The sequence below is a fragment of the Neopelma chrysocephalum genome, unplaced genomic scaffold (genome assembly GCF_003984885.1).
Source record: "Neopelma chrysocephalum unplaced genomic scaffold, ASM398488v2 Primary Assembly neopelma1_95, whole genome shotgun sequence".
NCBI classification, from domain to species: Eukaryota; Metazoa; Chordata; class Aves; order Passeriformes; family Pipridae; genus Neopelma; species Neopelma chrysocephalum.
Window position 1 is genome coordinate 833,056 of NW_020897757.1, and position 26,885 is coordinate 859,940.

A 26,885-nucleotide genomic window follows, 5' to 3' on the forward strand; every position below is an offset into this window, starting at 1 on the left:
TTTAGAAAGGTCAGCAGAAAAACAGAAGTATTTCTTTTCCTTTCTAAATACATCCTTCATCCCACAGGCCCCTTCCCCACAGCAGGAGGAACCAGGCAGAGTGTCACAGTCACGTGTGACACTGTGGAATGAGTCTTTAATGAATTTTGTTCATATTTGGAGTAAAAATAGGGGTTTTTTTTAAAGAGAGACAGGCTGAGTGAGTTAGGGCTGAGCACTGGCCCAAAGAAACTAAGAGACTGTTACCCCAAAAATGGCCTTAAGCTGAGGGAGGGCAGGGTTAGATGGGATATTGGGAAGGAATCCTTCCCTGTGAGGGTGGGGAGGCCCTGGCACAGGTTGCCCAGAGAAGCTGTGGCTGCCCCTGGATCCCTGGAAGTGTCCAAGGCCAGGTTGGAGCAACCTGGGCTAGTGGAAGGTGTCCCTGCCCATGGCAGGGGGTGGAACTGGATGGGCTTTAAGGTCTCTTCCAGCCCAAACCATTGCAGGATTCTAGGAAAAATGAGGGATGACAGTAATAAAGGAGATGGAAAAAGACACTACTGAGTGCAAACCTGTATATGACAAAGGGGACAAATCTCAGAAGTACCTTTTTCTTTTTTTTGGGTTTTTTTGTTTGGGGTTTTGGAGGTTTTTTTCACAGTAACATGTTTGGCTCAAATGAATTCCCACAGAATGCCAAAGCCATCCACTGTGGAAGAGCCTGGATCTCAGCCTGGATGAACTCCTGCTCCCACAGCCCATTCAGCAACACTCAGGGATATTCATTCCATATTTCATGTCAGATATTAAATCCATATTTCAAACATGTACTAGTTACTCTTCTCATATTACCCTGGTTTTAACCACTGTGCTTTCCCCAAATTCAGGATTTAGGTGCCCAGCTCTCTGCACAGCAGGGAGATGCTGCAAGTACCCTGATCCCCAATACCAGGCACCTGCTGAACATCTGGATTTGTGTCTCTCACTAAAGCTCTGCCCTGAAGCCCCTCCTTGCTGGATTTACTGTGTCAGGCAGAGAAGGTGACCTTCTCTTACTCAATACTCCTCTTGGAGCAGCAACCACTCATTTCTTACCTTCCAACCTGCAAATTCACGAGCTAAAACGAAGAAAAGCTGCAGCAAATTAATCAGGGCCTGGTGGTGGTGCCTGTTTTGACCTCAGCAGTTACACACACGTAACTAGAGGGTGCCTACAACCTGTTTATACTCAGTGAATGCAGATCAGACACCAACTGCTGGGGTTCTCCTGCACCCAACAGGGAAAGAGCTGCAATTGCTTCACTTCATGCAAGTAATTACCCTGCATTTGCCCTCAGGCTGCTGGGAAGTTGCTGCAGTACCTTTTATCTGGGCAAAATTTGGGGTATTTTAGTCTCAGTTCTAATTATCAAACAAGCACAGTCTAGATGGGTTTTTCTCTCCTAGTTAGAGGTTGCTCATCCGAGCTGCAGAAGCCTCAGGTGTTTAAAAGCAGAGGAGACACAGAGGCTTTGAAGTTTTTCAGGCAGCTGGGCTTAAAAGGGCTGCAAGTCTGGCTCAGCTCCTTTGAGCACACGGTGAGGCTCATTATTGAACAGTGTTCTCAGTGAGGGCAAGTGTGTCATCATTGCCAGACTCCCAGAAACAGCCCAGTGCTGCCTCACTGCAGGAGATGATGCACCTGCTTCGGCACTAATTAAAGCTGTGCATTCCCGAGAAAATAAAAAGCCATTTTGGGGCCTTTGAACCCAAATCTTCCCACTGCCACGTCTCACACGTGGGCCACAGACACCCACAAATATTCCTTTCAAGAAACATTAGCCAATCCAGCTGTAAGTGTGTCCATAACACAGTTTTTTTGCTCTTAGTCTCCGCCTCCACACTGGAATCTCTCCAAGCAGAAGCCCAACCTGCTCCCTGCAGGAATAGCCAAGGATGAGGAATAGTGTGTTGCTAAAAATGCAAAAATCCACAGGCATCAGTGGCACCAGGTTAAACAGCCTCAAGGACTTCAAACACAAGGCTGAAAACAGCAAATCAGTGATTCCTTGGGAATTCCCAGCGTGGCAATCCCAGGGATCCGTGGTGTCCTTTTAGGGATGGGGGTGACAAACAGCTCGATTTCCAGGGTGGTGCTGAAGCCCCTGGTCCAGAGGAGGAAAGACAGCCCTGCAGGACACCACGTTAAATCCAGCTGCAGGTGCTCCCAAATCCCAGCTGGAAGGTGTGTGCCTGCATCCCCAGCTGGCTCCAGCTCTGAGCTGGGCACAGCCCAGCACCACGTGAGCCAGGCTTGAGAATCTCACCTCCAAACCCTGTGCTGGGACCACTGAGCTTTCCCTGGGTGCAGATCACCCCCTTCTCTGCAAAGAACAGAAACACTTTTCTACCTGAATCATTTCCCAACTGGCCTTTAAAAAAGGCAAGATTTCTCATTTTTGAGTGACATCTTTCCCAAATGATGGAAGGCAAATCACAGCACTTCTCAAAGACAGCAGCATCTTCCCTACAGTTTAAACTCATAAGTGAGGGGGGTTTTTTCTAGGAGTCCTTCCCTCTGCATTCAAATTTGTTCTTTAAAATGCTACTATTGTTGGGAAGAAAAGAGTATTATCACAGAGTTGACAGTCTTACAATCATGAAAAAGCTGCCATAATGGCAGAACCTTAATTGACAGGTTATCTCTGCCATAAAACACATACAAGTTTCCCCTTCACTCAAAGAGGAACTGTGAGCAATAAACCAGCACCAACTCCAAACTCATTCCTTCCATCTCATAAGCTCCTCCAAGTCCTCCCAATTTAACACTTCCACACACATCAGGGAGGCCTTTTGGATTTAATGTGTAACTCTAAATATTTAAATTGTCCCACGTCCCTCCCTCTCATTACAGAAAAGAGGTTCTCAAAACTGCTCAAGTCTAGACAGAAAAGATGCTTTTCCTAAAACAAACATCAACAAGCATTTTGTTATCTGGCCATTTCTAGGGTCTAAAACCAATAAGAAAGTTAAAGTGACTTGTATTTCTCAGTGGTGTAATACCATAAATACACTGCAGTGCATTGCACGTTCTTTTGCTTTGCTTTCAAGTGTCATAAAGTTTAAAAATTATTCAAGTAGAGACCCTGGTGCCAAATTTTGGAATGCTTCAGACACCCTGGGGTATGTTATTTCCCAGTTCAAATGTCTGGGGCCCCAGTCAGACATTCAGCAGCTGCAGCTTCAACACTGCTGAGAAAAATAAAAAAAAAACAACACAAAAAACCCCAAACCAGTTGTGGCCAACACTTGGTGTTTCCTAGAAATCTGGCTCATTTCCACGTGGTTTTTCTATGAAATCAAGATGCTGACCTGCTGCTCCACTGCACTTCAGTGTGTTCCTCAGAGCTGAGCTCTAGAAGCACTGAGGTGCTGCAAAAAGGCCAAGCAGAAACCTCTTCTTACAGGAATCATCCACAAATCGCCTCTTCTGCCTGGAACTGGAACTGCTGCTGCTCTGGGACCTCTTCCCTCCTAAGTCCTGACTGAACTTCCCACTTCTGTTTGCCAACAGCAGTTCAGCTCATTCATTCACTACTACATTCACCATCACATGGTGGTTTATCAAGGCCTGGACTATCAGGAATATCCTTGTACTCTAACTCTTGGCTCCCTCCCATGTAATCACGGTGTCGATTTGTTTGCCAACAACGTGTTGTTGCCTCCCCTTAACCTCGCTGTGTCATTGCACAATCCCCACACAGAGCTCACAGCAGCCAAGTGCAAAGCCCACACCTTCAAATCATGATCTTGGGACTTTACATCCATCCATATCATCCACTAAAAACTGCCTCCAAGTGGATAACAGTTGGTGAAATCCCATCTCAGAGCTTGACCTGATACGGGTCTCCAAGATTAAGAGCTCAGCAGGGTTATGTAAGAGCTGGTTAACAGGCCAGGGAGTCACGTCCCAAACCCCAGGGTGTCACATCCATGTACAACCCACACTTCATAGGTTGGATTTGGGAAAAGCCACCCCAAAGTGGGAGAGGTTTGGAGTGAGTATCCAAGTTGTAAGTGGAGCGTGGCAACAGCGAAGCATAAAAACCCCCTAAGCTGATTTTATCTGAAGCACAGAATGCTCCTTCTGCTCTTGGTCAAGGAAAGCAAGGCCTGGTTATGAAAATGCTCTTTTAAAAGCACGTTCTTCCTTTGTCCTCAACAATTAGGCAAGAACTTTATGGCTCACACAGCAAAAGTTCAACGTCCAGCGTGTTCCCCACGCTGCCTGATAAGCTGCTGCACCGAGCTGGCACCTCAAGATACAACAATTGGGGTTGTGACAGTTGGAAAGAATTTGGAAACTGATACATGAAGGTTTGGAGAAAGATCTTGCACGAAGACAAGAGCCTCCATCTTCACCTGCCATCTGGGAAAGTGCACATTCCCAGCCTGAGCCTCACAGCAGATACGGGATGTTTTTACCTGGAGAGCCTGGAAAGGGTAAATTCTCCACAGACTCCTCAAAAGGGAAAGTCTCGTTTGCAGTATGCACTGAAGCACATCGAGCTGAACAGCAACGAGACACAACTTTCCTGGCTGGGAAAAAAACCCTCATCTTTCCAGCCTTTAATAAGTGGATTTTCAAAGGTATCTCTGGCTCCTGTCAGTCATCAAACACAGAGCAACTTTTATGTCTGCGGGTGGCTCATTTCAGATTTGCTCTGGTTGAGGGTAAACAACCAGAGCAGAACCCACAGCAAGTGTTAAACAAGAATTACCACATTTAAACTACAGAAAACAGAGTTTCCATGGCAAATTCTGTTTCTACTCCCTGACATATGATTATATCAATTATCTCTCCACAGAAATCACAATGCACTGATGTTTGATTTTCACAATCACACACTCAGAGCAGTTTTGGTGCAGTCCTCCATCTTTAATAAGTGGATTTTCAAAGGTATTTCTTGCTCCTGTCAGTCCCCAAAACAGCCCAAACTTTTATGTCTGCAAGTGCCTCATTTGAGATTTGCTCTGGTTGAGGAGAAGCAACCAGAGCAGGGCCCACAGCAAGTGTTAAACAAGAATTACCACATTTAACCCACAGAAAACAGAGTTTCCACGGCAAATTCTACTTCTACTCCCTGACAAACAATTGCATCAATTATCTCCCCACAGAAATCACAATGTGCTGGTGTTTGATGCTCCCAATGACAGACTCAGAGCAGTTTTGGTGCAGAGGAAGGCACAGACAAGTGGAAGGGTCTCACCTAACGTGGCAGCTGCCGCCAGTCCGGCCGCGTACGGATCCGTCCCCGGGGGAGCCGCGCTGATGATGTAGGGGTTGGGAACAAAGGCAGCAGGAGCTAAACCTGCTGAAAACATACCTGTCAGTGAAAACAAACTTAACTGGGACTGCAGCCCTATCAGAACACCTCTGGCCACCTGCCTGGGGAACACAAAACTCGGGTTGATTTAGTATTTTTAAATTTTTTAGGGGTTGGTTTTCTATCGCGAGTAAGAAACTGCTGAGTCTTAACAGAGTTTACATAAAGGAAAATTAATTCCAAGGATGGAATGCTCCTTGAGGAAAGCTCAAGGGCTAAAATACTTATATAAAACAGCTCAGGTAGGAGCTGACAGACCTTTACTGTTCAGGTGAATGGAGAGTAACATGAGCTAAGTGCTTGTTATTACTCTGCATTTCCTACAGCGAGTAGGTCAGGACCCAAACTACCCTGTTTTGAGTTCCATGCCCATTACAGAACACCAGTCCTCCAACTGGTTAGTTTGGAAAGAGTTCAGGGGTGTACAGGCATTCCCTTGCTCTGCAAAGGAACAGTTTAATCATTAGAGAAATCCCCGGTGGGCGGGAGAGGGGTGGGGAGGGGAGGAAAGGTGAAGGGGAGGAAGTTAAAAAGCCAAACAATTCAAATTCAGGTCTATCCCTGAACTCCACTGAGCACACAAGGGCACTGAGCAGAGCTGGGAGAGTCCCAACACATTTCTAGTGGGATTCTGGGTTGGAAAAATTTCACTTAAAATGCTTAATGTGTTAAAAACGTTTAACTCTAAGATAGTTCAACCCTTATCATCCAGCAGTAGAACTCCTACAGTTCTCCCTGTTTTCTATGCACAGGACTAAGTGCTTTCTCCCCAGTTAGTCTGTACTCTCTTAATAATATGAACCATGTGCTTGCATGAATTTTATCCTTCAATTATAAAGTCAAACCCCAGGCAGCTGGACCACAGGCAGCACATCCAGATTTATATTCAATTGGGCATTTTCCCCTCACTTTATTGTGCTGCTTACCCTGGTTTATGCCTCACTCAGAGCAAGCAAGGACTTCCAAAGGCTCTCCTGACTGAGCAGCACTCTCAGAAGGGTGAGAGTGTCAATCCTGCCAGACATGAGAGCTCTTTTAAACCCTTTTCAAGTGTGCAAGAGACACCCACCAAATCTTTCAAGCACATCTTTAAACAATCCATTCCCGCTCGTCTGTTGATTACCAGCTACAAAAATACCCTCTAAAACCTCCCGATTTTTTTTCTCCCTGGTGTTTTCCCACTGGATTAAGAGAAGGGCAAGTGAAATGGGATGGATTTAAGGCAGGACTTACCTATGTGTGGCTGGTGGGCAGCAGCCAGGGCGTATTGCTGCTGCTGTGCTGCCGTCAGCTGCTGCACTGCCAGGGCGTTGGGTCTTTGGAACAGCTACAGGGCAAAAAACACACAAACATGGCACTCAAATCAGGCACAAAAAGCTGTCTTTTCTTTCTTTTAAAGCAATTCCTTTCCACTAGATTTCGTTTCACCGCTACAGACATTTCTCTCTTTAAAGAGAAACGTTTCAGAAGGAATTGAGAAAACCCAAATCCTCGGGGGGAAAAAGAAACCTTTTGAGATCAATTGCCTGTGTTAATCCACCTGAAAAAAAATGTAGTTCTGAAGCACAGCTACCCACAGCTGGGGTTTCCTCTGCTATTCCCTCCCTGCACAATTCCCAAAGGCCATTTTTCCCAACTCGTCCCCACAGACACAGCCCCCAGGTGGGTCACCAGAGGAGCCCGTGCCAGGTCTGGAACACACCAGTCACACCAGATGGCCTGGAGTGGGAACTGGGATGGCAGAAGGTTGCAGAGCCAGGTGTGCAGAGGTGACACACCTGAGATGCCTCCAGAGCCACCTCAAGAGCCCCCAGACGGGATTTCCAGCCTCGGGGATCACAAACCTCCCTTTATTTGCTCCCTTTATTGCCAACCTTTCATCTCCAGCCTCTCCTACAGGAATCCAGGCAGGAACTGGAAATTCTTTATTGACCACAGACACAAACCACTCCTGGGGACATTTTGGTTAAGCCACCCAAAGCACAGCTTAAAGCCAAAGCCAGCTCAGAGCTCCTTGAAATCTTAGGGATCAATGGGTAACGTTAGTGAGAACAGTCAGTGTTAATGATCAATTCTCAAGGTTATTGAGATTTTTTTTCTCCATTAAAAAAAGAAAGGATTCCATTAATCTTTGAAGTATTTTTGTCTAGGTTTGGGGTTTTTTTATTCACCCAGGTCCTTACTAAAACCCTATTTCTCCAGCTTCTTATGCCTCTACTTAAGTGAACCCCTGAATCCATCCATTAACAGCCTCTCTCAGCTCTAATTAAAACACTTAAGGATATACCAGCTGATTATCTACTTTGAAACTATCCAGCAGCACATCCATTCCCACTCACTTCCACAAGGGATCATTCCCGAGGTGTGAACAGCTCCACAAACCACTGTGATAAATGTTTTCTCTCTCCAATCACTCACAAACAACTTGTATTCCTAAATGCCATTCGATTTTCACACCTATTACATCCTGCCCTCCCTTCAGACAGGACAACTGATATTTCAGCTGGCAAAAAAAGCAACAACTCTGCCCAAATTTCTGGCAGAAACCCACGACCATCAAGAAGAAGCACAGAAACACTTACAAAAGTAGGCTGGGAGGCTTTTTGTATGGGCAAAAATTGGAGTTAAGTCTCCTGAGAGCAGGAGGAGCAAAGGTGGGCAAAAAAATCCACCTCTTTTTTCCTTCTTTTTACAAGTTGAGGTGGAGGAAAAGCATGCAAGGGCTCAGCATCAGATTTATGATGAGGAAACTGAGTATTTAGGGGGTGTAGAATTGATCTTCTGTGTGCCATAACCCCAAGGATTGTTCACCCCTTAGGACGTTGGGGCCCCTACAAATATCCAAGGAGTATCAAAATGTTCCTTACGGAAAAACAGATCAAATCTACAGTTACTTTATTACCTCCCTGAGCCATAAAACAAACACACCTCTTTTTGCCTTCTCTTTTTTTCCCCCAAACGTGCCTTTCAGCAGCACTTCAGGCTCACACAAAGCCGAGTGCTCGTTAGGGGTGGGAGCTTCGTTAACGTGCCATCTGTCAGCAGGAGCTGGGGCAAAGGTTTGTCCTGTCATCCCTCAGTTTAAAAAAGCAAGGACAAGGTGAACAGCTACAGGAAATGGAATGAGGGATATTGGTCTGTGGGAGTCACCAGCAACACCTTGTTCACTGATAAACATCAACATGGAAAAAAAAAATCTATCTATCCCCTAAGCTGCTCCAGTGCTGGTGTGGATTCCTCCAGAACAGCCAGCCCTGGGGTTGGGGTCTTCTTTTGTATTGAGTCCAGCAGTTCAATATTTCAGCTTTCTTCAGCTGCAAAATTTCACCAAAATCTTTAATTTTCAGGTGTTTTTGAGCATCCCTGGGATGTGTTTTTCCAGTCTGTTGATGTGTATTCCGTCAAAGTGAACTGCTGAGAAAATAGCTGGATTATTATTTACTTCTCTTAAGGGCAAAAAAGCATTTGTCTTCTCTGAAAATACCTTCTCTTATGCTCACTTTACATGTGTGAGGACTTCCACACCTCCCAAATGCACCTCAGTGATCCATTTTTTAAATGGTAACTGGCAAAGTAGAATCCTCAGCTCCTCGGAGCATCAATATTTCACCTGCTGCTGGGGGATATTTTGCTGTCTGTTTGCTCTCTCCCACCTTGGGAGCACAGCTGATCCCTGCTAAATCTGACTGCCAGACACACAAGGCCTATAAGGGACTTTGGACAAGGATCTGGAGTGACAGGACAAAGGGGAATGGCCTTAAACTAAGAGAGGAGGGATTCAGGTTGGTTATTAGGAAGGAATTGTTCCCTGGGAGGGTGGGGAGGCCCTGGCACAGGTTGGGCAGAGAAGCTGTGGCTGCCCCAGCCCTGGAAGTGTCCAAGGCCAGGTTGGAGCGACCTGGGCTGGTGGGAGGTGTCCCTGCCCATGGCAGGGGGTGGATGAGATGGCTTTTAAGGTCCCTTCCAACCCAAACCATTCCATGACTGTGACCTCTCCCTCTGCCCGCTTTAATTCACCGTTTTGCTCAGTAAGACTCAGCTCACTCAGAAGAAACTCAGAACAGCTCAAACACTGCAGCTGTACCTTTCATGCTGCCTGTAACATGCCCAGGGAAGCAGAGCCAAGAAAAACCATCCCAATTCCAGGCTTTACTCAGCCAGATAAGCCCCTCTACCACGGGAGCTCTGGGAATCATCAACTCCATGTATTTTAAAGCCTCGCTGTGCTGTCTCCATCTGCTGACAGCATAGGCTGACATTCCAGAACTACAAATCAGTGTTTAACTGTGGGACTGAGTAGGTGGAAAAAAGGAAAAGAACCCTCTGGAACAGGAATATTAACTTGAATTTACAAAAGTAGCAAAAAGTGCACTGGGAGCATTTCAGGCTGTTAAAATCCCATTTAGAGGGAAAACCTCCAACGCCCTGTCACAGTTTTGGAGGAGTTCAGTAGGATCATCCAACACTTCAGGGAGGCTGTTCTCCTCTCCTCCAGGTGTACACAAATGAAGGATCATTTATAGCACGTGGGGGGGATCACTGAGGGAATTCCAAGGAGCCAGAACAGCACAGTCTGTGTTATAGTTACGGGAATGTTGGGAGATGAGATTCCTCTAAGCCAGTTTCTTCTGCAATATAAACATCTGACATCTCTAATCAGATTACACGTGGATAAGACCTTCCCCTTCTTAATATTGCTTTTAGCTGTGCCTGCTTGTAATCCCTTCAAAGGATATGACGCTTCCCAACGGCCCCACAAAGACACTTTTACAGATGAGATCCTTTGCTCAGGACATATTTCCTCCTGACAACTGAATGGAAAAACCACACTGCCAACAGACAGATTCCTTTCGTGCAGGCTGTGGCTGGCAGCAAGGAGCACTGGGGATCATATATTAATGAAATGGGCACAAATGTGAGCCAAGATGTCTTGGATTTACACTGAGAGGTCACATTTGGCAGGGGAGAGAATCCTTATCTTTACTCCAGCACTTGGGCCGACAAAGGGCTGTTGTTTGCATTTACTGGAGGTGCAAGGAACTGTTGCAACAAAGCTGAAACTTGAAAATAACAGTTCTTGTTCAACAGCTTGCACTCAGCAGGAGCTGGGGGGGAGCAAAGGGTGTCAGAGGGGGTGGGCTGTGCTACTACTCCCCAAAAACTCAGAGACAGGAGAGGATTTCAGCTTCACAGCAGGGCAAGGCAGCTGGGGAAGGGGTTGGAGGAGGTTGAGGGAGCTGGGGGGGCTCAGCCTGGAGAAAAGGAGGCTCAGGGGGGACCTTCTGGCTCTGCAACCCCCTGACAGGAGGGGGGAGCTGGGGGGGGTCGGGCTCTGCTCCCAGGGAACAAGGGACAGGAGGAGAGGGAACGGCCTCAAGCTGTGCCAGGGGAGGGTCAGGTTGGATATTTGGGAAAATTTCTTCACAGAAAGGATGGTCAGGCACTAGCAGGGGCTGCCCAGGGAGGTTTGGAGTCCCCAGCCCTGGAGGTGTCCCAGGAAGGCCTGGCCGTGGCACTCAGTGCTCTGGGCTGAGGGACAAGGTGGGCACCAGGCACAGGGGGGATCCATGGGCTGGGAGGGCTTTTCCAACCCCAATGATTGATTCCGTGATTCCCAGGCAGCCCAGCTGACAGCTTTAAACACGATTACATCGTGAGGTGACATCAGCTCTAGGTGGACATTAACCATCCACTTCACATGAAATAAAAATCCCAAACCCAGGCCAGCCCAAGCCAGAAATCCACGTTCCACTGCTCCCGAAACAGGCACCCTTCCCTGCTCTGCCTCACTCTGGGAGTTTTTATTTCCCCTTGCTAGGTGCTAGACGTGCCAAATTTTAAATTCTTCATTTTGAAAGGCTGAAAGAAACAAATAAAAACTCCTTGAACTTGTAAATGAGCCTTCATTTAAATAGAAAACACTGAGAAAATGCAAATGACAGGCTTCCCATTCCCGCTGTATAGTCCCATCTCTAATGGTTCTTCAGAAAGCAGCTCATTTATGTAGCCCTAACGCACTGTTTTAAAAAAACACACAAGTTTTATGGTTTGAAAGCAATTCTTGAATCCCAGATCCTACACCAGGGTAAGACAAAGACTTGAAACTATCTTGTTTTTTTCCCTTTTTGAACTATACAGCAGCTATTTAGTTTAATCATTACAAAATTTTCCATCCTTCACCTCCCAAACATGGTGTAGAATAAAACAGCCAAACGAGCTGTAACACAGATATTTACACTGCTATAAGACTACGGTAACTCTGAAGCCTCAGCACAATCTTGGCAGTGGTTTTCCTCAATCCCAAGTGCCAGCAGCCCTTTTGCTAAAAAAGATCAGATATTTTAGCCAAGCCAGGGTTAGTTCTGCGCTCCTGCAACCAGCTACAACAAAGGATTGCTTTCTTCTTTGAGGGATATCACACTTGCAAAGGGAAGGCAATAAAGTTTGCAATCATTACCCAAAGGAGCAGGAACAGAAGCAGATTAAGAGTCGATGGCTGGATCCAGGCCCAGCATTGAGGAGGAGCCAAGAGCCAAGCGAGGCCTGGGTGACTGCTCGGGGATGAGGAGCCCGGGCTCGTGTGGGAGAAAGGTCAAACAAGCTCTGATATAAAGGTTTGGAGTGCTGGACTCTGCCCTTGGGTTTTAAACCAGGCTCAGGTATGAGCAGCACGGTTTGAACTCAGAATTCCCTGAGCCTGGCAGTTGGGGCAGCAGAGCCCAAAGTGGGGCCGAGACAGAGCCCAAAGTGGGGCCGACACAGAGCCCAAAGTGGGGCCGACACAGAGCCCAAAGTGGGGCTGAGACAGAGCCCAAAGTGGGGCCGAGACAGAGCCCAAAGTGGGGCCGAGACAGAGCCCAAAGCGGGGCCGAGACAGAGCCCAAAGCGGGGCCGAGACAGAGCCCAAAGTGGGGTTGAGACAGATCCCAAAGCGGGGCCGGGGCCAAGCCCAACACGGGGCTCAGCACCTGGGCTGAGCAGGTGCTGGACCATCCAGCCCCTTTAAGGGCTCTAGGGTGGTGTTTATTTTTTGTTTAGCAGTTTTTCTAATTTACAGCCCTTTTTCAATGCTAATTTACTCAAGATCACAACAATTCCTACCCGGAGAAGTGCTGTGGATACCTGGATAACCTGTTTGTCACAGGTTCCAAGGCTCCTGTTCAAGGTGCCAGTTATCCCCAGAGAAGTGCTGTGGATAACAGCTGGGGATAACTGCTATGGATACCTGGATAACCTGTTTGTTCCAGGTCCCAAGGCTCCTGTCCAGGCGCCACGGGAAGCAGATCTCCTCCTCCAGCTCCCTGGGAGGACACACACAGCGACAAAAGCATCCCAAGCCTTTCTCCATCCCTCTCCCCAGGACAAGATCCCAAGCTCATCTAACCCCACACTGACTCTTTTGGATGGAGCAAGGACCAACTCTTCACCTGCTGCTGGGAATTATAGTCGAAGAGCCCCACGGTGGCCGCGGCCGAGTCCACGGGAACCTGGGTGCCGGAATAATCGAACTGGAGGGGCTCCATGCCCACGTGCTCCATGGGATCCAGGGGCACACTCTGGGATTCGATGTTGGAGAAGTCCTCCACAGGTTTGGCCCCGTTGGTACTGGCCAGCTGGGCCAAGCCCTCGGATCCGTTCTGGTTGGGGCCCAGCAGATCCACCTCGCTCGCCGAGTTCTGGCAGTTCCCGGGCGTGCGGCTGTGAGGGGAGGGAAAACCCATCACTGAACACATCACTGACACAGCCAGCACTCACAGAACCCTTTGGAGGAGTGGTGAGAAAAGGGGGAAAACATATCTGAAACAGTTCCCCAAGTTAATTCTACAGAATGACTTATGTATTAAAAAAACAAACAAAAAAATCACCCACAACCCTCCCCCCCCCAGTTCCCTGGCCCCAAACTCCTGTTCCAGTAAAAAAAAATTCAGTTTCTATTTTTCTCCTCAACTGAGAGTCAGTCAATGAAGGATTGACTGAACAAGCCAGGATTTCAGCAATGCCAGTTATTTTGTCATAAAGCTCTCTGGTGATTATTAACTGTGTGATACTCTGGCACCGTGTCTCACTTGAAACCTTTCTAAAGCAGTTCCCACAGTTTCCTGATGACCTAAAATAAGGATTGGACTCAATGGGAATGGTTCATTTCCATGCAGTGTGCACTTCCCAGCATTTTGTTTGACTTTTACACGGTTTTTTTTAACAATTTGTTTGGCTTTTCCAGTTTTCCTGCATGTCAACAGGAGCCACAGGTACATAAGTGAGCAAGAAACACAGATGTATCCTTTACATCAACAGCCACAATTTCAGAAGGTTTTAATCCCACGAGAGCTACAAGGAACAAGTCCAAAACCCCAGCTATAATCTGGACTGGTACATAAGCAGTGTCAACAGCTTCCACAGGTGTTTCCATAGGGATCCCACACAGAATCATTAAAATAGGTGTGAAAATAACCCAGATTACAAGAGCCAGGCCTAGGTGTGCTCTCAGGTGTTCTCTACCTTCTCCCTGTGCTTCTTCAGGTACCTTTATAACATCCTTGGGACACTGTTCCAATGAGCCAAAGGCTTTTTCACTGCAGCATGAAAAAATCCTTCCGAAAACATTAAATGGATGTGCTGGTTTGGAATTGTGCTGGGAACAGTGCAGGTGACACAGGGATGGCTCAGTTACTGCTGAGCAAGCCTGGCAGAGCCTCTGCTCCTCACCCCTCCAGAGAGGGGTCTGGGGGGCACAGGGAGCTGGGGGGACACAGGCAAGACAGCTGATCCCAACTGAGCTCAGGGATTTATATAAAACAGGATTGATTTAGACCAGACAGGACTTTTTTTTACAGTGAGGGTGGGGAGGCCCTGGCACAGGTTGCCCATGGAAGCTGTGGCTGCCCCTGGATCCCTGGAAGTGTCCAAGGCCAGGTTGGAGCAACCTGGGCTAGTGGAAGGTGTCCCTGCCCATGGCAGGGGGTGGATGAGATGGTTTTTAAGGTTTCTTCCAACCCAAGCTATTCCATGATTTCCATGACCATCCAGCATCACACTCAGCATACAGAGCTGGGGGCAGAAGAAGGAGGGGAGGATGTTTGGGGTGATGGGGTTCGTCTTCCCCAGTCACTGTTCCAGAATCACAGACTGGGTCGGGCTGGAAGGGACCACAGTGTCCCATCTGGTCCCACCTCCTGCTCCAGCAGAGCCATCCCAGAGCACCTGGCACAGGATTGTGTCCAGAGGGGTCTGGAATATCCCCAGGGAGGAGACTCCACACCCTCTCTGGTCTCTGTTCAGGGCTGGGTCACTGCCCAGCGAAGAAGTTCTTCCTCCTGTCCAGGTGGCACTTCCTGGGCATCAGTTCCTGCCTGTTCCTGCTGTGCCATTGCTGGGCCCCCCCAGCAGAGCCTGGTCCCTCCTCTGCCCCCTCCCTGCAGCCCCTGACACACCCTGGGGAGGGCCCCTCTCAGGGTCTGTTCTGAGGCTGAACAGCCCCAGCTCCCTCAGCCTTTGCTGCTCCCAGAGATGCTCCATCCCTTCAGCATCTTTGTTATGATGGGGATGGAGCACCTGCCTTGGGAAGTGGTGAATGAATCCCTGGCCTTGCTTTGCTTCATGCACAGGTTTTGCTTTCCTTATTAAACTGTTTCCACTGCGAATTTTCAACTCAACCCATAAGTTTTCTCACTTTTCCAATTCTCTCTCCATCCCACTGGAGTGGAGAGAGCGAGTGGCTGGGGGTGCTGAGTGTTGGCTGGGGTTAAACCCCACCAGTGTGACACTAATTAACTGTTAATTAACAGTGCACATACCTGAAGTCTTTGACATCTGTGTCGATCCCGTTCTGAACAGGCAAACCGTTCGTTTTATCCATCACATCCCCCTCTTCCTTCAGATCTCCCAATTTATCACCATCAAACGTGCCCTTATTTTTCTTATCCCCTTTGTCATTCTCATCATTCTCTGCATCCCTTGGCCCCTGGGCAAAAAGAGACATTGTTTTAATAAGCTCAGTTTTCAGATTGATTATGCTTTCATCCCGAGATGGTCACAAATCAAAGGCACATGTCACAATACAGGAAGTCACTTGCAAACGTTAATTCTTACAAAAAAAAAGCAAAATAGCCCCTAACAATTGAAGAAACAAGGGAATTAGTTCTCACTCTTCCAAGAGGTTTCATCTATTCAGCTTCTTCCATTTAGTAATTCAGGGTTTGCTTCTATAGGCTCTAAAAATCCCAACCCAAAATAATCTTATAATTCAAGATGGGACTTCAAAATTCACGACAGCACGTGCTGCAGGGGAATAAACTGAATTAGAGCCTCTCTGGAAGCCACTGGCTCAGTGTCAGAGATGCAGTTATTGACTGGCAAGCCCAAGTGTTGGAGAACCACCTCGTTTTGGGGAGAGGCATCACTGATTTGCACATTGAATTCCAAAGAACAGCTCATTTAAAAGCACTCAAATGCATCCCTAACTCAGTCTTGGTTCATGTAATCCTAAAGCCCATTTCTTTGGGAGAAAAAGGGGGGGTGAAAAAGAGGAAAAAACAGATTTCTGTCCCGTTGAGCATTTTATGAGTGGTATTACAGCTCCAGCATTTCTGCCCTTAATGTCTGCCTTTTATTTCACTTGGGAGAAGAATAAAGGGTGATGGTGCCTGGGGCAGTGTTTTGAACAACAAAAGGGAGAGGGAAAACAACATAATTTATGATAAAAAACAGCAAGGGGCATATAAACATATTTATCAGGGCCAGCTCTGGTGCTGTCATAGGGCCAGACACGCAAACCCTGCCTCCCACTTCATCTGAGGGAAAAGTGCTCTGGACATAGCAAGCACTGGATCAACTAAACACTTTACCCATCCCCTCTAACTGAAGGGGGGGATTTTTCCATCATATTTAGAAAAAAAAAGATAGTTTTGAAAGCAATAATCTGGTGCTGCTTCTTAAATAAAATTGTGTTTCCTTAATATTACAGGGTGGGTTTGGAAATGCCAACGTTAAATATAAATTTGGAGCCCAATCGTCCCCCACACAATGGGATATTCAGTAGTGAGACCCCTGAGTGCCTGTGCTGTGGAGGAAACACCTCTCTAACCCCCAGCTGGGATAAACTGGCTCCTTCCACTGACTGTTCATTCCTCAGAACTCCTGTTCCGTGGGCTCAGGGCTCACCCAGGTGATCAGGTGTCCACTAAGGAGGGGAGGGATGAAGGAAGCTGCAAACCAGCTCTGGAGAGCTGAGCACAGCATCTGAGCAGAACAAAGGATGGGTTTCCACAATTCCTGGGCTGATGAGGCAGAGCTGAGGTCCAGCCCTTTCTCCCCACGACAGGGATGGGGTCTGATGCCACCTCTCTCCCTACATCCTTAAATTTGAGGCGGCAGCAACTGTGCTCCTTCCTCACCCCAAGAAGCACAGGCACTGGAGCCATTTCTCCATTGGGAATGCTCTGCCTGGACAGCAATATCCCACCTGGCGTGGTTTTGGGAGCTTTGTCCCATTTCTGGGATCACTACATGGAGCTTTTTGTTCACCAAAGCTCAGTCAGAACCCACGGGAGCATCTGCAACCTTATCCAACCACCAGCTTGGATGGGGTGCTACTGCCAAGGGGCTTAGCCAAAAACCAGGGAATGGCAGCACCTTCCCATCCCTTCCTTCCATCCCACACCTCTCAAGTCAAGGACAGTGGTTAAACCTGCTGGTTTGAGACAGGTCAACCTGCCTGTTTGAGGAAAGAGTGAAACTAGGAGCTAATAAAAGAAGAAACGTTTGCCTTAGGACTGGATTAACAAACAAACAAATTGAGCAGCAAATAGAGAAAATAACACAACAGGACTCAAACATGGGAATCAGGTAGACTTACAAATCCTCCTTTCCTTAGGCAGGAATCTCCAGGAGATGAGCTCAACACATACTCCACCATGCTCACACCCAGTCCTCCACTCTCTGACCGTGGGGAAAGCACCGAGTTGACTTCACTGTTCACGTGAAAGCCCTGCCCAGGTCTTCTCTGAACCATAATGGGTTGGGAAACAGAGTGATCTGGAACAAAAACATGGGTAATTCTTGTAAGAAGATCCAACAAAGGAGGCAAGTCATTAAAGATGTACTCTCAAGGGTCTTATCTGCACTAAGAAGTGCCAACTTCATGACTCTGGTGATGCCCATCAGTGAAACCAGGAGGGGTTTCTCATTTTTTAAACATTAGAACCTGTAAACCTACAAGTGACAACTACATTAAAATCTAAACTAATAACATTTTAGAAATTTAAGACTCATTAAAGGTTGTAATTAAAAAGACAAAGTTCTAGTTTTTATTTTTAGTAAAACTCTTGCACTAGTGCAGTAAAAAACAGTTTTGGTTTGTCATTTAAAACATGATCCTGTTGTTACACTAGCCTGTGTTTGTGTTCTTGGTCCTAAGAACTGCAGTGTTTGTGTCATGATCAGAGACTTTTGTGGCTATTTCCCCCAAAAATGTTTATGATAACTTCATCTCCTCTTCCTCATCCCCTCCTCCTGCACCAGCCCCATCCCTGCTATGTGAGGGTTTGAGATCCAACCAGGAACAGACTCAGGAGAGACATCTCCAAGTCTTTCTGGGCTCTGCAAAAATCACTGGCTGGGCAAGAAATGACCCTGAATCCCCAAGGAGGGAAGGGAAGGAATTCTCTGAGTCAAAAATAACAGGCAGCAGACATAGGAGTTGCCAGGGGCTGGTGGAAGGGACATGGAAGGGACATCAATATCCAGTGAGAGTGAGAGTGCAGCTTCCTTATAAAGCAGGTAGAAGCTGCCAGAGAAGTAATTCTATTCTCTCACTGCTCCTGGCTACACTTCCCTCCTTCTCCCCCAAGCCAGCACAAGCAACCACGTGTCCACAAAGTGAAGTGGGCTGGGGAGACTGAGGGATAAAGACAGCAAAAAAGGGAAAAGCCAGTTTGAACCCAGCTCGAGTGCCCAGCAGGACTCACTGGCACTGCTGCACAACTTGTGTGCCACCAGGAGGGGAAGAAGGACAGGAATAATGCTTTGGACACTTTAAAACTGGCTTTAGACACTTTAAAAACACAATTTCGAGGTAGAGGAGTGAAAACCCAAAGCCACATGGGAGGGCTGCAGTGCATGCTGTGGGCACAGAGAGGAGAAGGGATGGAGCCAAGGGTGTCTTACAGCAAACCAGGCCTCACCCTCCCAATGAGCCTGGGCACTGGGGGGATTTTGGGGGGCTGTTCCTTCATTTTAGATGAGCCAGAGAGGAAATTGTGCCTTGTCTGGCTTCCAGCCCCTCCAGAACACAGGCTCTGAGGTGCATTAATGGAGAATAAACAAAGGAGAGAGGAGTCCAAGGGCTTTGACTCCTGGAGCTCTGGGATCAGCCGGTGGGGGAGGTGACCTGCCTGGGGGTGGCACAGCCCAACAAGAGGCAGCAGAGGAGAAAGTCCCTTCCTCAGCTCTTGGGAGAGCCTGGCTCAGCATTTAATCCACCTCAGCTCCAGTCTGGACTAATAAAACCTGGCACAAAGTGCTGCCAAGAGCTGGGGCTGCTGGGGACAGGCACCCCAAAACCTCCCCAGTGCCCAGACTGACCCAATACATCGAATTTTGAGAAGCTTCGTCCCCTTTCTACAGTCATTTTTCAATTTAAATAATATGAAATGCCCTCAGCACTGTCCCAAAGCCTTCAATTAAATGATGGATGTTTTTGTGAGGGAAAAGCCCCACACAACAGTGAAGCTGCTGTAAAATCCCATTTCCTGGGAGCTGTAGATGTTTGGAAAGTGCAGAAGACACCCAAAAGTGTTTAAGGAATGTATTCATTACATAGAGAAACCACAGAGAATAACAAACACAAGGGCAGCATTTCAAACCCAGCACTCGTATGGGATTTTTTTTAAAATTTAACTGAAACCAACCTGAACACTCCTGAAGTCCAAAATCAGGGACAGTCTCTGATCCAAGATCAAAATCCTTGGCAGATATAATTCAACACTCCTAATTCAAAACACCAATTTTTTTTCTTTTTCAAACTGGTTTTTGTTGGTTTGTTTGGTATTTTTAAAATTGTGGCTGTTTTGGTTTTTTTTTGTTCAAACTTTCAAGTAATTCATCCCAAGGCAGAAAGTTTAAATTGAAATTTTAAGAGCAATTTGAAATTTTTAAGCAAATACACATGAATTTGCACATATTTACATTACACAACCTTTTGATATGTATGGATATTTTAACTCAATCACAAAGCAATGTGGGGTTTTCTATTTGTTTTTTATTATATAAACCAGATGTTTTTTTAAAATCTTTTCAGAACTCAGTGATTGTGAGTAGATGAGTTGCACATTTCTGTATTTAACCCCAACTAAATTAAGTAAATAATCAAACTACCTGATGCTCCCCAAGCACTGTCTCTCCACTGATCTCCCAGAAATATCCCTTTTGGTCCATCTTTGCTGGAATCATCAGATTCCCAAAACTTTTTACCCGGCAACAGCTGCTGCAATTAAAAAAAAAACAAAAAAAAAAAGAAAGAGAAAAAAAAAGAACAAAACAAAGCAAAGCATGATTAAAATAAGCATAAAATGCAAACATAAACCATAAGCAACTCCCTTCTAAACACGAATCAATCATTAAACATAAACTGATCCACCCAAATATTTATACACACGGGGTGAAAGCCACACGGCAGCTGGGGGAGCAATTCCATCATCCCAATCCTCTTATATTCTTAAATGCTTTATGAGCCCCACACGTCAGCACACACATACAACAACACTCTCCAGGCTCTTGGAAAATAATATATATATGTATATATATAGTAGAAAAAACTATTGTGATCAGAATACACAGACAATGACACTCTCCAGCTTCTTGCAAGAAAATACATATATATATATATATATAGAGAGAGAGAGAGGTATATATGTATGTATATATAAATATAGAGAGAGAGAGGGAGGTATATATGTGTATATATATAGAGAGAGAGAGAGGTATATATGTGTATATATATATATATAGAGAGAGAGAGAGAGAGAGAGGTATATATGTATATATATATAGGTTTAGAAAAACCTATTGTGATCAGAATATCAGGAGTTAGCTGAGCTGGTGGGACCTCTGTGAGCACCCAGCACAAATTCCTGCTGCTGGTAGGGCCAGAAAAGCTCAGGAGATGCCAAGAGCTCTCACTTGTCCCCCAGCCAGTGACTGCTGAGGATTCCCGGTGCTCCCAAGGTTATTTGGGAACACTAATGAGACTGAGCAGTTCTGGGCCGTGTGGGTCGGGCTGAGGGGAGGAAAAACAGGGTCTGGGCTCCTGAGAATGAGACAGAGGCATCCTGGGCTTGGGTGAACCCAAGGACAACTGCACTGGAGGTCAGGAGATGGGCCCCATCCAGCAGGTGGGTTTTGGAAATGGCAGCTCCATATGGACCAAGGGAATTCCTGCTGCCTGGGATGGCCATCACACCACCAGCCAGATCCATCCTCTGAGGGAGAGGAACACCAGCAAGGAGCCTTTCCTGCTGGAGCTGAGATAAAACTCAAACTGGGAGATGAGAACCCGCATCTGTTTGAAATCCCCATGGAACAAAGAGGAGCCATCAACCAGTGGATCTCTCCTGTATATCTGAGAACTCCTGATTGGGATCAACTTCAGTGCCCTGCCTGGTATCAACTCCTGATGGTAACTCCAGCAAATGTGCAAATTTAAAGCTAAAATGGAAGGGTAAATCAGCTGGTTGCAGATGGAGCAGCAATAACTGATTTCAGAGCTCCCAGCTGCCATGTGAGCTGGTTTGAGACACAACCAGAAAAGCTGTGCTCACCATTTCCTTCTTAACCAAGCTCTGCCTGTTTACAGAATCAATCAGTTTTCAGCAATGTGACTCCAGGATTTCTCCTTCCACCCCAAACACGGCGTGGGTTGCCGAGGATTCTCCCAGTTGAACGATAAAAGCAGGGAAGCACCACATTCCCCTTTCTGCAATCCAAAAATAACTCCAAATATAAGAACTCCCATCAGCAACACTCGTTTCCAAACACCCAGACTAACCTGTTCCTCCGTCTGCACCGTGGGGTTGGGGAAGGAGGTGAAAGCCAAGGCAGTGCTCTCTAGTATTTACAAACATAAACACACATCAGGTGTCTCAGCATTATTTTTTTTACGCTTCTGTCATTCCAATATTTATAAAAACGCAGCTTTTTTGCTCCTGCTGCTGCCACTGAGCAAAAATAACAACTTGCCTTCTCGTGGTGCTTCGAGGAATTCCCAACAGAAAGTGATTTGAATGAATTAAACTAAATTTTAACTGCAACTAAACATTTCTCATTTCCTCTGACAGCATCTCACGGAGGAAAGCACAAACTGCAGCCACATCTCCAATCATGAAATCCCAGAATGGTCTGGGTTGGAAGGACCTTAAAGATCAGCCAGTGCCATCCCAGACAGGAAAGAATGAGCAGAATAGAGCATTTTCCAACCTTAATGACTCCATGATTTTCTTTCCAAGGATAAAGGAGATGGACTTTTTCTGTGGGCCTGGAGTGACACAACAAGGGGGAATGGCTTCCCACTGCCAGAGGGCAGGGATAGATGGGATATTGGGAAGAAATCCTTCCCTGGGAGGGTGGGGAGGCCCTGGCACAGGTTGCCCAGAGAAGCTGTGGCTGCCCCTGGATCCCTGGAAGTGTCCAAGGCCAGGTTGGAGCAACCTGGGACAGTGGGAGGTGTCCCTGCCCAGGGCAGGGGGTGGAGCGAGATGAGTTTTAAGGTCCCTTCCAACCCAAACCAGTCTAGGATTCTCCAAAAACTGCAGCAGCTCTGGGTCAGTCAGACACTGCCCTAGCTGGGGGTGACTTAAGGCTAATTTAGCACTTGACTGTTTCCCTACTACCCTCTAACTAGTTCTTAAGGAAGAAAATAATCCCCTTTCCAACAGAATCCTGCAGATCTGCATCCCAACACCCTCAGTTTTGCAGTGAATCACTGATGAGGGTCAGCAAACACTGTAATTCTCACTATCTCGTGGACACACACCACAACCAACCACAGCTCTGCCCCCTCCAGTTTAATCTTTCCCCTCCAGAAGCACTAAGTTTCCAACTGGAAGTTCTGTACCATAAGCAGAAACAATTAGGATATAGACATTTATTGCACATACAGATCCTGGATGAATTTACAGATATCGGGAAAAGCCAAAAGCCAATATTAACAGATGGTAATGGGGGTCTTTGTTCTGTCAAGTGCTGTTCCAACCAACACCAGAGGGTTACCAACAGCAATCATCTGCACTGAATTATGCAACAGGCTGCCAAGACAATGAATTTTTCCTCAGGGAAAGTTGTCAGTTGCAATGGAGTTAAAAAAAAAGATATTTTAAGTGACTATCAGCCAGTTCTGCAGGTTGCAGATTTAAAAAGAACAAGCGGTGGTTTAGAACGAGCCTCGTTTATTCATTCCCTGGTTTTTATTAAAATTGACCCTATCTAGTATGAAAATAATCCCTCTAAGCCCTCTTACAGAGGACTTAGAGTTAGGCCAATATTCAATTTAGCAGAGAGGGGAGGAGGGGATGACTTACACATCAACAAAAGCCATTCCTCAACCAGCAAGTGCACACAGATCCCACTGAGATGGGATTATGAATTAGACAAATTAAGAAAACTGATCCCCCTCAGATAAGGCAAATATGAAGATAAAAGAAGCCATCTGTGCAGCTGGAGAACTCGGTTTATCCCCAGCAACAGGTAGAAGGCAGAGTGTGTACTCACACATCCCACCCTGATGTTATCGACCCCCAGAAGTGCTGCCAGCTCAGAGCCAGGACAGGCAGGGTGAGCTCCCAGCAGGCAATGCCAGCCCTGCCCTGCTGCCCCAAAGAACAGGCAGCTTTCTGCCAGCTCAGGGAGCTCAACTGGCTCACTGAGAGCACCAGGAAAAGGCAAGATCATGGGACTGGGAATGTGTGACCACCCCAGTGTGCTCTGGCTCAGAGCACATCCTGATGTGCCAGTGGAGCTGCTGTGGCACCGTCACCAGCCCCAACCCTGCCATCTCCAAAGCTGCCAGAGCTGGGGAAACTGGAGAACTGAACACAAACATTATCCCAGCTGCCAATACTGCCCAGCCCAGCTGCCAGGGAATCATAAATTTATGAGAACACAGCACAGGCAGCATTAGCAGGGAAAGCAGAGACAAAGGGGTTTAGTTTGGGGCTCTTTGTTTTTGTTTGGTTTGTGGTTGTTCTCTTTAAATCAGGTACAAGAATGTCCAGGCCCAGTGTCCAACACTCTCTGCAGGGGCTTATCCAACACTTCCCCAGGCACTAAGGGGACACAAACATGGTCAGAGAGTCACAGAGCAGCCTGAGCTGGAAAGGACCCACAAGGATCATCCAGTCCAACCCCTGGCCCTGCCCAGGACACTCCAAAAATCCCACCCTGGACCTGAGAGCATTGTCCAAACCCTCCTGGAGCTCTGGCAGCCTTGGGGCTGTGCCCACCGCCCTGGGGAGCCTGGACAGTGCCCAACCAGCCTCTGGGGGAAGAACTTTTTCCTGAGACCCAATCTGACCCTGCCCTGACACAGCTCCAGCCGTTCCCTGGCTGCTGTCCCTGCTCACAGCCCCTCCAGCCTCTGATGTTGCAGAGCTCTAACACAACAACCCCCAGGGACTGCAGCAATTCCACTGCCCACAGTCACACCCACCCCAGACCCCAGCACACCCACCTGCAGGGGCAGCAGCACAGCAAGGATTAAATGCTTCTCAGATAAACACATCAGATTTCTTACCACATTTCAAGGGCAGGGTGAGATGCACTGCTATCCCTAATAGTCACACTTCGTCATTTTTGGTCCAGTTCATTCAATTTTGAAGTTAAACACCCACCAGTTGCCTCATGTCTCTCTGTCCCCATCCTCCTCCTATCATCTGGATTAAGTTTCAGGCAGCAACTCACCCAGCTGCTCTTTCACTCCAGACACAGACTTATCTCAGCACAACCTCCTCCAAACCCAGCCCGCTGCCCAAATGCCTGTAACGTGCTGAGGACAAAGCCAAACTCCACCTCACAGCCTCTCTGTGTTGCCCACTATCCCAAAAACACCAATATCCACTGCTGCAAAGCCACAGATAAAAGGGATTTAAGCAAAGAACAGCAGACACACAGCTCCCCATCCTGGGAGAGGAGGAGAACTCGCACAGCTCGTGTTAAGCCTCAGAGAAGTGTCACAGAACAAAGGCAGAAGCAGCAGGGCCACATGTGCTGGGCTCCAGCAGCAAAACCCACAGGGAACTGCTCAGTGAAGCTCCAGGATGAGCTCCTTCATCCCACCCAACAACCTGGACAAGGTGCTGAAAGGGGAAAGAACACAGCTCCCTCTTCAGAGGGCTGCTCTCAACACTACTGACCACATTCACCACCTCCAGCCCAAAGCTCTGCCAGTTCAGAGTGGAGCAAAAGGGTTTTGGTGGCTTTTTTCAGTCTCACAATGGAAATTTAGGGGATTTGAGGCTGGGGGCAGTGGAGGGTGGGAGCCTGAAGATGGAAATGGCCAAGAAACAAGAGAGATGAAAGTTCTGAGGCTTTTTTTTCTAATTATTCTTAACTTTCTCAGATAAGGATATCTGTTCATCTCCAAATATTATCTGCATTTTGACAGCAGGAGATAGGAGACATGGAACTGTTTGGCAGTGCCCTTTAAAAACTGCTCTGATGTCTTCAGAGCCACAAACTCCTGAAATCACCAAGAAGCAAGAAAACAAGAAGATAAAAGATACACTAAAAGCATAAACACTCTTTCCCTCATCTTCCTCCTCCAAGTTTTTCACTATCAACTCCAAGAACAAGATTACTGACATTTCCTGCAGGGAAGGCTCAGAACGTACAAGACAAAGAAATACAAATAAAATTCTCTCTTCTCCTCATTTATTTAATTTTCCTTATTTATTTCACACTTTCTCTATGAGTTTCCTTCTCATTCCAGGAGCAGGAGGAAGGGAGGAAATCATCAGTGCCTTGCTAAGGTACCTAAACTGCACAAAATCAAAGTGTGGAGCTGAAGAACACGGTCTTGGAAAGCCAATACTCAAACCCTGGGATCTCAGCTCACAGAGCTCCTGGAATCTTGGTCAGTTGGATCTATCTGGAAAACCTTTGGGGAGATACAGAGAAAATGCAATGGATGAAGGAGGGAAAGTATGAGACTGAGGGAGAAAAACCTCAAGAGAAACAAGAGGTAGTGGTTTAGCTGAAAGAGAAGGGTGAAATGTCACCTTTCCTGGAAAATCGGGCTCATTCCAGGATGTGGAAAAGCCCGGTGATAAAAGGATGTCACGGCCAAAACTTTCCACATCACAGTTACAAGAAGAAGGGGAAAATAAAAGGTGAGTCATGGCTGGAAGGCAAACCTCCAAAACACAAACCCAAACTCACTTCTCTCAGAGATGCCTGAATAAACCAAGAGCTGGGAAAACTCAGCATTTTCAGGAATTTCTTTGGGCATCAAAGCTCCGTGACCGAATGCCATGATAAGCACAAAACAACTACTGGACTGGCTCTGAACCTGCTCTCAGAGCATGCACACTCCCTATCTGAAAAGGAACCTCTTGCCCAAATGAGGTGCCAAAAAACAATCTTCAGGGAACATTCCCACCCCCGTCATTCCACTGGCAGGCTGCACATGGAGCCACAGCAGCTGCTTTGCAGCAGCTTTAGACAGATTTTTAATGTCATGTTTTCTCCTTTCTAAACCATTTTCACCTGCTCTTAGTCAACAGTCTCACTGTAGGTTCATCCAACCTGGAGAAACAGAGGTTCTCCTGTCAAGTGACATTGAATTAAAATCCAGCTCATTATTATGATGAAGAGGAGGAAGGAGAGGAAGGAGGTCTTTCATCTTCCCATGAATCCCACCACACCACTGTCCTGGTTTGCTGCTTTCTCCAAAACTTTAGGGTTCTAAGGATTTTTATTTCTTTTTTTTAAATGCGGCTCATAAACTCGGTAACAGAGACAGGATGGACCAAATGTGGATAAACAAACTGGTCTGAACTTGAGAGGAACACACCAAGGAAGGCTCTCCAAAACAGACCTACATCAAGCTGACCTGCCACACATTAATAATCTCCTCCAAGACATGATTTTCTCCTCTGTGCTCTTCCACAAGAGCACTGACTAAAGGCAGAAGGAGCCAGGCAGGGAAGAGAAGCATTTACATCCAACTTCCAGGAACGTGACACAGCCAACTACAGTAACAAGCTATTCTTTCAAGTCACCCTAAAAATAGGTAAATTCTCTTTTTCCAAAGAAACCCAAGGGGCATCTCCCCCAAATCTGCCACCTCCTTACTGTGCTGGGAGATTAAAATACCTCTGCCTGGGTTTCTGGGGAGTTAGAACTGAGAGGTTCATTATCTCCCGTGAGCCCCCCTGGCCTGGCTGAAGCCTTTATCACTCCTGCAGCCCTGGATTAGGTTGCTCAGCTACTTCAAACGTTAAACACAGCCCTGGGCTTTGTGACAGGAGCCAAAAAAAAGGTGGCCAGGAG

At 46.9% G+C, this 26,885-nt stretch overlaps 1 protein-coding gene and 1 non-coding gene across 9 annotated transcripts in view; both read right to left on the minus strand.

Annotated features, from left to right (window-relative positions):
• The window catches only part of PUM1 (pumilio RNA binding family member 1), an 85,079-nt gene that overhangs the window by 36,018 nt on the left and 22,176 nt on the right, over positions 1-26,885 (minus strand). For 3 of the 8 annotated variants that reach the window (XM_027693991.1, XM_027693988.1, XM_027693989.1), the window contains exons 4-9: positions 19,722-19,830; positions 17,203-17,381; positions 15,143-15,309; positions 12,776-13,046; positions 6,582-6,675; positions 5,232-5,348 (exon numbers count right to left, since the gene is read on the minus strand). In XM_027693991.1, the coding sequence (XP_027549792.1) occupies positions 5,232-5,348; positions 6,582-6,675; positions 12,776-13,046; positions 15,143-15,309; positions 17,203-17,381; positions 19,722-19,830 (937 nt within the window). The remainder of the gene's footprint in view (positions 1-5,231; positions 5,349-6,581; positions 6,676-12,775; positions 13,047-15,142; positions 15,310-17,202; positions 17,382-19,721; positions 19,831-26,885) is intronic. The other 5 variants (XM_027693995.1, XM_027693990.1, XM_027693994.1 and 2 more) reach the window with 3 other exon arrangements.
• Positions 1,534-1,617, minus strand: LOC113972683. Its single transcript, XR_003535967.1, has one exon. It is a non-coding gene; the product is annotated as a small nucleolar RNA SNORD103/SNORD85 (small nucleolar RNA).